Source organism: Brachypodium distachyon, chromosome 1 (assembly GCF_000005505.3).
Source record: "Brachypodium distachyon strain Bd21 chromosome 1, Brachypodium_distachyon_v3.0, whole genome shotgun sequence".
NCBI lineage: Eukaryota > Viridiplantae > Streptophyta > Magnoliopsida > Poales > Poaceae > Brachypodium > Brachypodium distachyon.
This window is the reverse complement of record NC_016131.3, coordinates 70,765,429-70,780,484: the sequence shown is the minus strand read 5'-3', so window position 1 is coordinate 70,780,484 and position 15,056 is coordinate 70,765,429. Positions and strand designations below refer to the sequence as shown.

The following is a 15,056-nucleotide window of genomic DNA, read 5'->3' as shown; positions in this document are numbered from 1 at the left end:
GGCAGTGATTGGAGCGTAAAGAGCAGCCACGATTAGATGGTTTCTCTCGGCGTGTCATTTTCATTAAGAAAAAAGCGCAAGAATCACAAGTACAAACGAAGGCAACAAAAGGTGAGACCCAACATGCTCAAAACAAAAAAAGGAGAGAACGGAAAAAAAGAAGTCAAAGTCACTATACAGGGAGGGGGGAGGGCCTAAGTCCGGAGGATGCGCATGGAGGGGGAGGTGATTTAGTGCGCGTGCACCAGCGGCACGCCACAGATCAACCTCCACAAGGATGTCCTCGACAAGCCGAGACACCACCGGCCTAGTGGCTTCAAAGATGCAACCGTTCTGAAGTTTCCAAAGGCGCCAAAGAAAGAGAGTGAGAAGTGATCGTGCAGCATTTACTTTACCCCGGAACCTCCGGGCTCCAGCTGTAAGCCAAGTCTCAAGGGTCTCGGAGGGACGTGGTAGGCAGCAAAGAGCATTCGCCTTGGAGAAGACCTCATGGAGAACCGACTTCGAAAAGGGGCAGTCCACAAGAAGGTGCGACATGGTCTCCGACGCTTGGTCACACAAAGGGCAGAGAGCGCAGAAGGAAAGGTTACGACGCTCCAGGCGATCCGTCGTCCAGCAGCGGTTAGCACGGGCAAGCCAGAGCCAAATGCGACATTTCAGTGGTGCCCAGCACCTTCAAATCTGGGTCCAAGCCGGGGAGACAGGACGGTCTTCAAAGAAATGAAAATAGGCGGATTTCGCGGAATAGGTGCCGGAAGGCAACCAAACCCAACGGAGCACATCCTCTTTTTATGAATTGAAACAAGCTTTCTTCTTAAAACTCATAAAAGAAAGAAATTAAGGTCTCTTCTACTGGCTGAGCGTGGCAAGGTGAGATCGCGAGAGCACATGTTTGTAAAAAAATACATATCCACTATTAGGCAGTACAACTTGCTAAATGGAAAACCCTATTCGGAGAAATCTTTAGCGCTTTTGCGAGATCCGTTCGTTCAACTTTTGAAGTGCGAGCTACACATTGAATCCTTCACGCTTTTCTGGATCCGGATAATGCTTATTGTTCTACAACTCTCCTTACAAAAGAACATGATAAGGCGACACTTTTTTATTACTCCGTACGAAATGCTAACCATTTTCGCTCTATGAAAAGCACTGAACCATTTAACCTTGCGCAACGAGTCTAACATGCGCCACAAATGTGCAAACCAAGATTGCTTGCGTACTTTGTAAACTCGTTTTTTCGTTTTTCTTTCTCGTGATGTTTTATACTCCGTATAAGGGATCTCTTTCTCGTGATGTTTTATACTCCGTATAAGGGATCTCTTTCTCGTGAAACTGAACATCTGGATTCTTCGATGGATCAGAACGTCGATATACCATCATCTCCATATAAGCGCCGGATAAATGAGGACTTTCCGTCCGTCCGTCTATCAAGTTGATTCAAGCGCACGATTCTTGCAAGTGTTTTTGCCCGAAAACATTGCATACTCACGTTACGACGAAAAAACAATGTCACGCGCACCGACGAATCCCCCGGCCGTCACGCGATCCTCCAAAACCGCCTTGTGCTACCGGCTGCCCGGATGACAGCGAGAGAGCTCACGTGAGTGAGCTTTTCCGCCCAACTCAGGCTTCCTGTGGCGTGTTGACTAGCTTAATTTGGTTTTCGATAGGGTTGATCGGAGGAGATGGACTGAGAGCTCTCCGTCCGTCGACGAGAAGCTAGCTCCCACAGGCCGACAAGGAAGGGCCGCCGGCGAGCGCTTAATTCCGTCGATCTCGACGCTTGCTTAATTTGCACTTTTAATTGGTACTGTACCGATCAGCTAGCAGCGGGTGGTGTCGACGTCGCGCCGTACGTGCGTCGTATAGATGCAGGACGTGGTAATCGGCCGCAGATTTAATTCGCCGGTTGGGCGTTTATTGTGGGCGACTCTCAACTTGCCCAACCTGTCTCTGTGTGCGCAACAGAACACAGGGATCCAGATCGGGTCACACACACACACGCACAATTAAAAAAAAGTGCAGGGTCATCACTCGAACAGTGTTCTGGTCTAAACCGGGATCCAGCCAATGGGCGACGCCCACCGGACCACCGGCGATCCCCGGTCGGTTTTGCCGGCAGCGACCGATAAGACGCGCTCCCCGACACGGGCCTCCCACGGGCACGTGCCGGCTGCCGTCCGTCCCGGCATCTCGCTCTCGCTTCGGGATAAGGCAGTGTGGCTGGCCACGACACCTACCTTCCGTATAAATATTCACTTACCCCCTCGGGATCCCGAGAAATCGCACACTCGTCGCTGCTTCCCACTTCTGTTTTGTTCACCTTTCCGGGGATCCAAGGTGTTGTTCCCCCATCTTCTCGCCCGCCGGCGAAGGGATCCCGTGGAGTCTGCAGAGGAGGGAGATGGCTGTGGTTCGGTCTCCTCTCGATTGATTGAATTGTTCGGATGCGAGGCTTGGTTGGGGATTTGGTTTGTGGGAAGCAGCAGCAGCAGAAGCAGAGAAGAGTGGGAGGAGGATGAGCTTTGGTGTCGTGGGCATGGAAGAGGAGCGCGGCGCGGCGGCGGCGGCGGCAGCGGCGGAGGAGATCCGGAGGCTGCCGGCGGAGGTCAACTGGGAGATGCTCGACAAGTCGCGCTTCTTCGTCCTCGGCGCCGCGCTCTTCTCCGGCGTCTCCGCCGCGCTGTACCCGGCCGTCGTCGTCAAGACGCACCTGCAGGTGGCGCCGCCCCCGCAGGCGGCCACCGCGACCGTCTCCGCCATCCTCCGCCGCGACGGGCTCCGAGGGTTCTACCGCGGGTTCGGCGCGTCGCTGGCCGGCACCGTGCCCGCGCGCGCGCTCTACATGGCGGCGCTCGAGGCCACCAAGAGCTCCGTCGGATCCGCCGCTCTCCGGTTCGGCGTCTCCGAGCCCGCGGCCTCCGCGGTCGCCTCCGCCGCCGCGGGCGTCTCTGCCGCCGTCGCCGCGCAGGTCGTGTGGACCCCCGTCGACGTCATCAGCCAGCGGCTGATGGTCCAGACCTCCGCCACCACCCGCTACAGCGGCGGCGCGGACGCCTTCAGGAAGATCCTCCTCGCCGACGGGGTCCGCGGCCTCTACCGCGGCTTCGGCCTCTCCATCATCACCTACGCGCCGTCCAACGCCGTGTGGTGGGCGTCCTACGCCATGGCGCAGCGCTTCGTCTGGCGCGTCGTGGGCACCGACCGCTCCGAGAGCTACCCCGCCCTCATGGCCGTGCAGGGCGCGAGCGCGGCCGTCGCCGGGGGCGCGGCCGCGCTCGTCACCATGCCGCTGGACACCGTCAAGACGCGCCTCCAGGTCATGGAGACCGACGCGGCGGCGGCGCGGCCGACGCTGGCGAGCACCATGAGGGGCCTGCTCAAGGAAGGCGGCTGGGCCGCGTGCTACCGCGGGCTCGGCCCGAGGTGGGGATCCATGTCGCTGTCCGCTGCCACCATGGTCACCACCTACGAGTTCCTCAAGCGGCTGTCGGCCAAGGAAGGCTCCTTCGATTAGATCCCTTAACCGTAGCTTCGTTCATCGAGTGACTCGAACCAAATTAGCCTCGAAGCGAGATCGATCCGTGAAGGTGGTGAGCGGTTAATTAGCTAGGATTCCTGTACATATGCTTAAGATCGTCTGTTCCGTTTCTCGTTTTAGTTTCCTGGATCTCTGGTGCTATAGAGGGAGCATAAGAACAGGCACTGGAAGGAGGGTTTAGGATGCAAGCCCGAGTTTTGGTGGTTTTGCCGTGGTGGCCATGCTGCCGCTGCCGATGATGATGATGAAAAATTAGCTGAAATGGAAGATTTTCAGTCAGAACTTCTGATGAACTGTCTTGTTAATACTGCATCTTGCTTTGGTTTCTCAGTACAAATCTTGTGTGTATAACTTGCTTGCCCAGTGCTCTGTTCAAGTGCACTGTGATAGCTATGTCACTGTCATGGCTTTGCTTCTTGGAATGAGGTGACTGCTTGCGTACCTGCATCTGTGGCTGCATCTTTTCATCAGTTTCTTCGTTACCTCTCTCTCAAGGAGTTAGAGTTCGGACAGCGAGACGCACTTGATCAGGTTCCTGATTCCTGCACATCTACAAAAAAAAAAAAGCCGTCCAAGCTGGTTACTGAAGAAGCACGCAAGACCTTTCAGCCTCTGTGATTAACTGATTACACCTTGAAAGTTGACTGCAGCAACACACTTCCAAAAATACTGGGGATGACAGCGGAAGAAGCGTAGATTTCTTCCGAGACCTGTAAATATCAGATGGTTGGTGCTGATGTTTGCAGTCTAGGATATGATTTTCCTTTTTCTGATAAAAGGTAGGTAAACGTAGCGCGACGTTGCTCCCCTAATCTCATCACACACACGCCAAATTCTCTGACTCGCTTAACTCGCTCGAAGAATTCTCTCCAAGGAGGAATGGCTCTGCTAATAATTCGCCCCTGTCGTGTCCAATTAAAAAAGGGTAATAATTCGCGTGTCAGATCATCGCACGAAGACGACGATAGGCAGGTCGCTTTATCGGCGGTGTGGGTCGCCGGGGCCACCGTCGCTGCCGGTTCACGTCCACGTCCCGACCAGCCGTTCCGGATCGGGTTTGGTGGGGGGTGGGGGTGGTGCCGGCGGGACCCACCGAGCAGTGACAGCGCCTGCACACACTTGTCCATTCCTGGCCAGATCCCGTTCTTGTTCGCAGGGATGAAATCATGAAATGGATGATTGATGGATTCCTTGGCTCGATTGACTCTTGCCAGGATTGGAGACGAAGATGCTCTCGTCCTGGTCCTCTGTTCTCTCGCGTGCTCGCAATCAGGAGACTGCACGCACAGTCCGTCCTGCGTAGATTTGGCGCTTTGCTTCCTTCTGCCCGGCCAGCGGCAATGGGGCGCGTGGTGATCGCCTTGCCTCCTTTCTAAAACAAAACTGAATACCGATGCATCTAAAAATGCAAAACTGATGGAGTATAGTACTACTGTGATGACCTGGTGACGGGCAGAATAGCTATAATAGTGGCGGACAAGCTGATTGGCTCCTAAAATAGCACTGTCATCAGGCAGCTGATGTTTGCATGATGAATCATTCAAGACTGGAGTATTATACTTCAGTACAAGCAGAACTTGAAACGAAGTGCTAGTCAAGAGAACCTTTCTTGCCAGTTCGTTCATGAGTCATGACGTTGATCCTGAATTCCTGATCCTTGATGGTCGTTCGTCCGAGCATGTTGGAGATAACCAAGGACAGCAACACGCAACAAGCGTGTGCAAGACGAGAGGCAGCAAGCTCCTTCCTCCAGAGCCAGCCTATCACTGTCCTGGACGGCTGGACTCCGACGGGCTCCACAACGTCGTGCCTCGGGAAAACCCCAGATGTTCCCGTCCACGCGACGATCGCCCCTTAAATTCCACGAGCGGTGGTGCGCTCTTTTCCATTTCCACCGGCGTTGATGTTTGGCCAATGGCTGTCACGCACTAGTTGCGCGGCGTAAGTGCGGATTTGAGGCCGTCTGCCATTTTTTTCCTCCATTGGCACGTCCACGAGAAACCGACTTGAGTACAAGCACCTTTTGCCTCTTCGCGGTAAAGTTAGAAAGCGATGGTGATTGATTGTTGGCTTCCTTTGGCGAGCCCTCCCTCGCTGCTGAGTGATTGTGATTTGGAGTTAGCTTGTGGGTTATGGATCCTCGATGGCTGGATTTGATCAGTCTAATCACTCTGCATGTTTCTTTTCTTTTGACAAATATGTGTTGGCTTGTGATCCGTGAACATGTGATGCATGTACCTGTACTATTTCTTAGAACGCCATTTTTTTTAGACGACGGTTGAGCGTGAGACCTCTAAGGCCTTGTTTGGTACTCTCTCCGATTTTAAATTGTTGTCGAAACATTACGTGTATCTAAACGCATTTTAAAAATACATACATCCAGATTTGGTCAAACTTGAGAAAAGAATTTAGGATCGGAGGGAGTACTAGAATTTTGATTGTGTTTTTAGGGTATTATCCACTTTAAATGAAAAACACTAGAAATGTTAAATGGTTGTTTGGTAGAAGGGTTTAGAGGGAATTATCCCTATTTTCCCCCCACAAAACACTTCATTTTTTAACCAAACTAAAACACTTTTCATATACCAAAACACAAGTGACTAAAAAAATACACTAACATCAAACAAGTCCTAAGTTTTTTTTAGGGGTACGTCAGACTTTTAAGTGTGTGGTACATTTGGGCTCAATATTCAATAAGACATTTGCAGAGGTTGGGCCGTTGTGGTCAGCTGCAACAAGAAGCCCAGTGATGCACCAGTACCTCCATATGCGGGCTTGATTTAAACATCCGGCCCACGTACTGTAGATTCCCTATCCGCAACTGCTCGTGTTGAGTTTTTTTTTCTTTTTTTGTGAGACTTCAAGAATTTTCTTAGCAAGAATAGCATCATGCAAACAACAGCGCTTAAAATGCATCAACTTACAACGTGCCGATCTGTTTCGCACCAAAAAAAAAAAGATGCATCAACTTAACGGATGTTCATTCAGGAAGTACTTGTTAGGCTAATGTAAAATGGAATGATAAGGAAGCTGCAACATGACTATCCAATTGTGGAAGTGGGTATTTCTTAATTGATTTTTTTTGCTAGAATTTCCTATAATTGAATTATAAACCGTTATTTTTAAATCACATTTACAACTATCCAATCCAGTCATGGTCTTCATATCCCTTTATACTACTGTACCAAAAGTTTTGGATACCAGATATCTTTTTTTTTCCAAAAATTCCAGTGGGTAGAGGAGCGCTTCGCGTGTCCAGGAAACCGTACAATTGGAGAAATCAACGGCTTAGATTCATCGCCCTTGCTTCGAAATCTTGGTCCTACAAAAGAAGCACGAGAAATGCCTCCACAGCAAAACTTTACACTGACACCCGGCCCCACCATTACCCGGAGTCCATCCATCCGCTCCCAACAACTCCCTTCCGGTCACCGTCGGTCCGTCACGACTCACGCCGGCCTCCAGTCCACACTACACTACTACAACTACGCCACGCCACCACACCCTCCGATGAGAGCCGCAGCCACATCCACAGCCATTTCCCTCCTCTCGAGCTCCCGCCTCCGGACCTCCACTCCCGCCCGTCTCCCCTTCCGCTGCCGCCGCCCCCTCCGCCTTGCCGCGATGGCCACCAACGCCTCCTTCCGCCCAGAGGCCGCACGCTCGCCCCCCGCCGTCGAGCCCCCGACTCCGCCGCTCTCCAAGGTGAAGCCCCCTTTCCCTTGTTCGAACGAATTCATGTGTTTTTGGGTCGGGTCGGGGTTTGATCTGATTCTGAGGAGGGTTCGGTTTTGGACGCAGTTCAAGGTAGCGCTATGCCAGCTATCGGTGACGGCGGACAAGGCTCGCAACATCGCGCGCGCCCGCACCGCCATTGAGTCAGCCGCGGCCGATGGCGCCAAGCTCGTGCTCCTCCCGGTGAGTGCCTACGGAGCATCGACATCATCTCCTCTTTTGTTGAGGATTAAGATTAAGCGTGATGCCGTCCTAATTCTCGGAGCATACCATCGTAGTCTCGTTAGTCGTTACCTTGATTGAAGGGTGATAAGGTTCAAGCATAAGTTGTATTGTACCTAGGTAAATGCTTGTGCGTTGCTAGGGAAGTTCTTTTTGATGCATTGGTTGTTTAAACGCTTGTGCCATCACAGTCCCCAGCTTTGTGCAAAATGAAATTATCTCAAAATAACATCAATTAAGTCAACTGATGAAAAGATTACAATACATATGTCAACCATGTAGAATGTATGGTAATTGTGTTAATCAATTTCTTGGTGACTGGTGAACATACCGCCACCAATTCAGATCATTATCAGAAAATAAGGACAAGGACAAAGATGCATTACGGTAGAGGGTCATATTACTGGATCATATCATGCACAATTTTACCTCTGAGATGTCAATAAGTCGATGTGATATTGAGATGTGATGTAAAAATTGGTTGTACTAGGATGCAGGATCACTATGTTAAATCGTGTGTTAATTTAGCTATAGAGGTAGTCGGAACTTACAAGTACTCCAAAAGTTGAGAAAATTGTGGTATTGATGCCTCGGGGCCTAAGGCCTGTTTGGTTGGATACCTGGTCATTATGCCTCAGCAAAACTGGTCGTTTGGTTGGGCTATGAGCCTGAGTTGTAATTTGTGGTATCATGCTGTTATTATTTATGTACAGTTGTGAAAACATAATACACCATTATCAGGTTTTTGCACCACTCACTTCTGTGTAGCTTGTCTGTTGCCCAATACCCTTTTTCTCAGCCAAGTGTAAGTTAATTAGGAGATCTGCCACTAGCTGCGGAAAGTTAAATCGGTACTTGAGCTTCTTATTTTCAGTTAAATCGGTACTTGAGCTTTTTATTTTCTTTTCAGGCAGGTTCCATGTGGTAAGAATGCACATGACCATGCTATTTTATTACATTTGACCTGGTGCAGTTGTTCTAAAAATCTTGTAGGAGATATGGAATGGTCCATATTCGAATGACAGCTTTCCGGAGTATGCTGAGGACATTGAAGCTGGTGGTGATGCAGCTCCTTCGTTTTTAATGATGTCAGATGTTGCCCGCAGCTTGAAAATTACTCTTGTTGGTGGGTCCATATCAGAACATTCTGGTAACAGCTTGTACAATACATGCTGCGTCTTTGGTTCAGATGGCGAGCTTAAGGGTAAACACAGAAAGGTACAGTTGGAAATATATTTCTCTTTAGTAATTTATTTATGCAGTAGCTGATGACACATAATCAAGCATGTCAATAGTGACGGAGAACTGTGCAACTGGATAGACTGTGTCTGAAAAGACGTAGTTTCTCCTACAGCCATGTTTTTTTTAACTACTATCGACATACTCACATCATGTAGCACCTCAATATGCTGATTTCCTTTTGGTACTGTGATGCACTTCCGATGAATGTGAAAAATATAATGTTTTCACATGAACAATTTTTTTTCACTTTTCTGATTTGCATAAGCTGATTAGTGATTACTGAACTTTCCTTAATTATGGCATGTTGGTTAGTTCAGTTATGGCTTATTTGTGGCTTTTTATTTACTTGCACTCTGACTAAAATTATTAGTAAGGTACTTCCTTCCTGGTCTGTTATATGCCACAACAGTGAACAAGTTCTTGAATGCAGATCCATCTCTTCGATATTGATATTCCCGGAAAGATTACATTCCAGGAATCAAAAACTCTTACTGGTGGGCAGGATCTTACTATTGTTGACACAGGTTTGTCTTGTTAGTTTCCGCAATAAAGCATGCTAGGATTTAGATAGTTTTCAAACCACAACATCCTACATGCAACCCTAAATTTTTGTCTGGATTGTGTGAATTAAGTTCTACAAAGGGCACCTGTAGCCTTTTCATGTATGCTGTACATGTTGCTTGGCTCTATGAACCTCTTTTGGATATGTCATTAAAGCTTTTTGCTCCTTATTGTTTAATTCCTTTAATTTCGTGAAGCACATTTTCTATCATGTGTTTCTTTTATGTTCTCTCGGCGCTACTTTCTAGATTTTATCTCCATTTTCTTGTAAATGGCTGAATTAAAGTAATGATTGGTGTGCTTTCTTTTCTCAATCTGGAAGAATTATTTGCTTTTATCTCATATACTCTCTCTGTTCCTAAACATAAGATGTTCTAGTTTTGTCCTAAGTCAAACGTTTTATAGTTTTACCAAGTTTATAGAAAAAATTCAACATCTAAAACTCTAAAATATTTTTATTAAAGTCGTCATGATATATATCTTCATAGTATACTTATCTAATAATGTAGATAGATGTAGATATTAATATATTCTTCTATAAACTTGGTCAAATCTTAAGAAGTTTGACTTAGGAGAAAGCTAGAACATCTTATACGAAGGTAGTATAATCTAATTTAGTGTCGATTGTTTCCAGATGTAGGCCGGCTTGGTATAGGCATTTGCTATGACATCCGTTTCCAAGAATTGGCCATGTTGTATGCTGCAAGAGGTATAATTTTCTCACATCCAGTTCCAATAAAAAATAATCAAAACAAGGTTTATCTGTTGGTACTTTGTTTAGTGCTTGTTATAATTCTTCTAATAAGATTGAATGGTTATACTTCAATGCTATGTCATTTGCCTCCTAGCTGGGTAAAGGTCTGAGGACCTAGTGTAAGGCACTCTCCCTTGATGTGTTGGCAAGAGGATGTTCCTCCATTCTATTTGCCAAGGCTATGCGGCCTGGTTGAGAAGGGGTTTAGACTAGATAATTTGTTAATTCGTCTTGCTTAATCAACAACATATGTACGCTTTGAGTTTCAAGAACCAAGAAACTTGTCTGTAAAACAAGGAATCCTAAAAATATGCCACTTAAATGGTTAACTACCAAAGAGTATGAGCTATGTTTACTTTGTTTGCCTTTATAGTATACGTTGGGCTGAAATGTCTTGGGTCTAAAAATTATGCGTGCAACTAAGAAGGGCTCAAGAGATAACCTTACAACTAACTGAGTTGAGACTTGCTACTAGTAACCGTGTGCACTTCTCAAGCACTGCTGACCCTGCATTACTCGCCCTGCTTTACCGCTGGGACCAAGTCCGCAACAGCTTGCCACTTAGACTTGTAGTTGCACGCTAATCATGAAATACACTAATGCTCATTTGTTGGCTGCAGGTGCTCATTTGTTATGCTACCCTGGTGCATTCAACATGACTACTGGGCCATTGCACTGGGAGTTGCTTCAAAGGGCAAGGTGTGTATCATCTGAATCATTTGCACCTAGAGATATGAGATGGGGCCAGTACTTCTGTTGATCATAATTGACTTCTAAACTAATCTCAGATGTAGTCAAAAGCTCAATTTTGTTTGTCAAATTTTACTTATCTAAGTATTATGATTAGAAGCGTCTGAAGTATGTTTCCTACTCACTTTAGATTGCATCGTCTCTTTTGCTTCTGTACTGAATATATTATTCTTATTATGTCAGGGCTGCGGACAACCAGGTATGCAGAACACTGCTGTGCTACCCTTCAAAAAGAAAATCCATACGGAAACTCACCATTCTCTAATATGTAACCATCGTTTTTCTATCAGCTTTTTGTTGCAACCTGTGCTCCCGCTCGAGATACCAGTTCAAGTTATGTTGCTTGGGGACATTCCACTCTTGTTGGACCGGTTAGTTAAATTGAGATCTTAAGATGCCAATTCTTCTGTACTTTGCACACTTGGGGCTTGTTTGGCACAGGTGGATTTCACGGGATTTTGAGGGAATTTTGTGAATTCTAATTAAAAAATGAACTACAATCTCCAAAAGTCCCTAAAAATCCCATGAAATCCACCTGTGCCAAACAAGGCCTTAAGAGTTTACCACGCTTAAGAGTTTAAAACTCAGCAGTACCGCAAGGAATGGTTTTTTCTTGCAGCTATTGTAATTTTGCATTGAACGTCATTATTTCATATGCTCAACAATCTAAAAACTCTATGCTAGCAATGGTATGGTGACCTTATGTGTAACTGTTGGCATTCTATTCCTTTATAGTTTGGGGAAGTGATTGCGACAACTGAGCATGATGAAGCAACTATAATAGCCGAAATTGATTATTCATTGATTGAGCAGAGGCGGTAAGCAGAATGAGTTTTATGATTTTCCACAGCGCTGTTTATTTTTTTTGGCTTGGTCTAATGGCTTGACAAAAAAAATCTTCAGGCAATTTCTTCCTCTGCGACATCAGCGACGTGGAGACCTTTATCAGTTGGTAGATGTCCAGGCTTCAGGTTCTAAGTAGACTGGCTGCATTGCTAGGCTAGGCATGATGTGTGAAACAAGAGTCGTTGCTTTGCGGGCAAACTCGTAGTACTCCTAATTCGATCATGGGATGTACGTGCCCATCCTTTCTGTACTTTGCACTATAGATACATGAGACTTAAATGTGTGAAGGTGGACAGGACGAATAAAGCGACCTGTAACATGTACAATGGCCATAGTTGCCAAAATAATCGAGACTACTTCTTTCCTTTGGCATTTGGAAGAATAAAATCAAAATTTTACTCAACCTGTATTTTGTGTTACTGTTGTTGTAGACAGAATAGCCATGAATATTTCTTCCGGCCTGTTTTTAGCGTTTCTGAGCTGGTGACTTGTTAGACAAGGTTACATACATGGGTGGAGAGAGTTGCAGAAGAGATTAAATGGAAAAATAGGTTTCCTCGAGCAAATATATTCCATTTTCTGGGCCTATATTTTGGGCCTTACGTCAGTGGAGAAGCTGGCAAATTGAAAGATGTGGAGAAGCTGAACCATCCGCCCTCATCAAATATGAACCTGGGCAGATAAAAAATCAAGGTTGACGTGCAAGCAGTCATAAGAGTATGCCGTGCAGTTGGGAGGCATGCGTTGTAGTACTACTATCTGAAGATTTTACTTGAGGATTCTTGTGATAAACCGAGAACCATAAATGATCAAAGCAGGAGGCGCAGCTGCAACAACATTAACATGGCTTCTGAATCTGAAGGCAGAACCACTGCTGGTGCAGGCGATAAACACCCGAGACAGAGGCATGGGGAGCTCATGAGCCGAGCGAAGGCCAGGCTTTCGTGCCTTCTATTAAAGCGAATTCGAGGTTTCAAATCCACTTCCTTTCAATGCCCCCCCCAGCTGCTGGCTGCTGCCGCTGCTACGCTGCAGTTACGTGGAAGAACAGGGTCAGAGAAAAATGTCAAGTCTGGGCACATGCGCGCTGACAGGCTCCATAAAACCAAAGCCTGAGACGTTCCAGTAGTGCGCACTGTGCAGTGTGCAACAGAAAAGATGCACCGGCAGCAGCAGTTGACGCCACACTAGCTATAGCACGTAACACACGTTCCACATAGGTTGACGACCTGACGTTATGGCCGCCAGGCCGGGGCGTACATCACTCCATGGCCCCTACCGCGCGCTGCGTATCGCTCCGTGCGCCAGAGCGTCCGTGACGGTCCAGCCTGATGTGACGTACGTACCTCAGTCCTCAGCTCTCTTCTCCATCAATGCCACCCGAACATATTGTACGTACGGCTCCCGGTAATTACAGCCCGGAACATTCATTCCCTCCTCGTGAGTGAAAAGCAAAAAGTGCAGCCCCCCATCTCGAAATTGATCTCGTGTCACCCGCTGCTTGCCTGCCACGGGCCTTCCGAGACACCCAGCGCCCAAAATTGTCAGAAACTTCGGCCTGGTGTGACTGTGATGGCGGTCCGGGCTCTGGTAGATGCACGCCGGTTCCGCCCGGCAGTACGTGCGTGCGTGCAGCCATATTTTGACGTGTGTGTGTGTACGTGACTGCATGCATGGATGGGCGCTTCGCGGTTCTGAATCAAACGTGACCAGTACGACCGATCGATTTGGGGGAATCGCCCGTAGTGGAGTAGTAAGTCGTAACCACTGCTGCAGCAGTATCATATTGATGTAAGGGATGGACTAGCAAAGGACAAAGAGGAGTGTATCTGAAGATGCAGGGGGTCTCACGCGTGGCGTGCAGGGTCGGAGAGGCCGCTGCCAGGAGCCCACGACCCCAACGAATTACCGGTCCGGTCCGGTTTTCAAAACTAGGCCCGCCACGGCACGAGCCGAGCCAGCTTTGGCGCGCGTGTGCTTTTGATCCATCGATCCATCAAAGCGAAAGCTGCTGAGAGCCTGAGATAGTGGGATCCACCCGGTTCCGGTTCCGGTTCCGGTTCCCGAAGCGCGCTGAGACACTGAGACACACGACGGCAACGAGACCGATCCGTCGCTGGATCCACCGGTGCCTCGGGATCGATGCCACCGGGCTTCCCTGGGCAGTGGTCGCCGCATGGATTCTTCATTCTTTCGTGATCGATCGATCGTCCGAGCGCGCGCGATGGGGGCCTGACCTTTCTTTCTTTTCCTCGTTCGACCATCTTTTTTGACGCACGGACCGTGGTAGCTAGCTTTTGACCCCTTTGCTTCCTTCCTTCTGGTTCGAGCTGGGATTGCGCGCGCCGCACAGGCAACGTGTGTGTGTTTTTAGTTAGCCGCCCTGTGAACGGCCAGCAAATTCAAAATCCAGTGGGGGCGGAGCTCGATTGACTTGCTTGCGCCCAGAGGGGCGAACTAGATCCACGCGGTAATTTCGCGTGCGCCGCCGATCGATCTTGGACAAAAAGAGGCGGACAATAATGTGCGCGGCGCCTGCGTGCAAATGTCAACAAACGCTGCATGTGCCTCTCGCAGTCCCGTTCATAGCCGGCCGGGGCAGGCATGCTTTGTAGTTGTAGGGGCATGTGACCACGTACGCACGTACCAATACATAAGCATAAAGAAGTGCCTGCATGCATGTGTGGTGGATTTAAGTCTCAGAGGTTTAAGTTTCTAGGATCGATCGGCTGCGACGTACGAACATCTATTTGCCTCTCCGTGTGTTTCAAAACTTGCAGGCAATGTCCCCACTCAATTTTGATAAACCAATACAAATTTTAGATTTTCACCATTGATATCCCCTCTAATTTAAGTTGCAACCTCTTAAGAATGATGTTTAAGTGCTCCCTCTCAACTATTTTTCTGGCTCCACCCCTGACAACCACGTCGACGTACTCCGTAGTTTAGTCGAGTATGCCACTGTTCACACGTTGGATGTGCTCTGTCCTCAAAAGTGTCGTTTCTTCTGATGAGACATTCACATGTAGAGTCTCCTAAATGATATAGTTCATAACTTCATACATGCATGAATGAGAATACCACTTGGTTAATTTTCCTTTTGAAACTACGAAGACCTGTGAATTTCTCAGGACAGGAGGCATGCATGTGAGGCCACGTAAACGGTAATAGTATGACTTTTTTTTATGTAGGAATAAACAAATTCAGTAGGCGTTTTAGGTTTTGTAGCTCTATGCATTCCGTCGTAGTAGATAGTACCAACCCAACGCCACCACGCTAATTAACAATTACAAAACTCAAAAGAATAAGCTAGTATTAGTCCAGTAACGTTTATATGTACTCGAGGAAAAGGGAAAACAATATGCTACTCACTACGATTCATAATAAGTGTCTCAAATTTAGTAC

General features: G+C 47.7%; 2 protein-coding genes across 3 annotated transcripts; both read left to right on the top strand.

Annotated features, from left to right (window-relative positions):
• Positions 1–2,181: 2,181 nt before the first annotated feature.
• LOC100842176 (solute carrier family 25 member 44) lies at positions 2,182–3,871 on the top strand. 2 transcript variants are annotated; one of them, XM_014897668.2, is made up of 2 exons: positions 2,182–3,231; positions 3,271–3,871. In XM_014897668.2, the coding sequence occupies exons 1-2, from the start codon at positions 2,519–2,521 to the stop codon at positions 3,515–3,517; spliced, it is 960 nt and encodes a 319-aa protein (XP_014753154.1). In that variant the 5' UTR covers positions 2,182–2,518; the 3' UTR covers positions 3,518–3,871. The 2 variants fall into 2 exon arrangements, with proteins under 2 accessions (XP_014753154.1, XP_003558690.1); XM_003558642.4 differs by having other exon boundaries at positions 2,184–3,871.
• A 3,107-nt stretch (positions 3,872–6,978) lies between these two features.
• LOC100833460 (omega-amidase, chloroplastic) lies at positions 6,979–12,054 on the top strand. Its single transcript, XM_003561955.4, has 10 exons — positions 6,979–7,246; positions 7,343–7,459; positions 8,492–8,716; positions 9,171–9,264; positions 9,936–10,010; positions 10,676–10,754; positions 10,989–11,004; positions 11,096–11,176; positions 11,541–11,623; positions 11,709–12,054. The coding sequence occupies exons 1-10, from the start codon at positions 7,052–7,054 to the stop codon at positions 11,785–11,787; spliced, it is 1,044 nt and encodes a 347-aa protein (XP_003562003.1). The 5' UTR covers positions 6,979–7,051; the 3' UTR covers positions 11,788–12,054.
• The last annotated feature ends 3,002 nt before the right edge of the window (positions 12,055–15,056 follow it).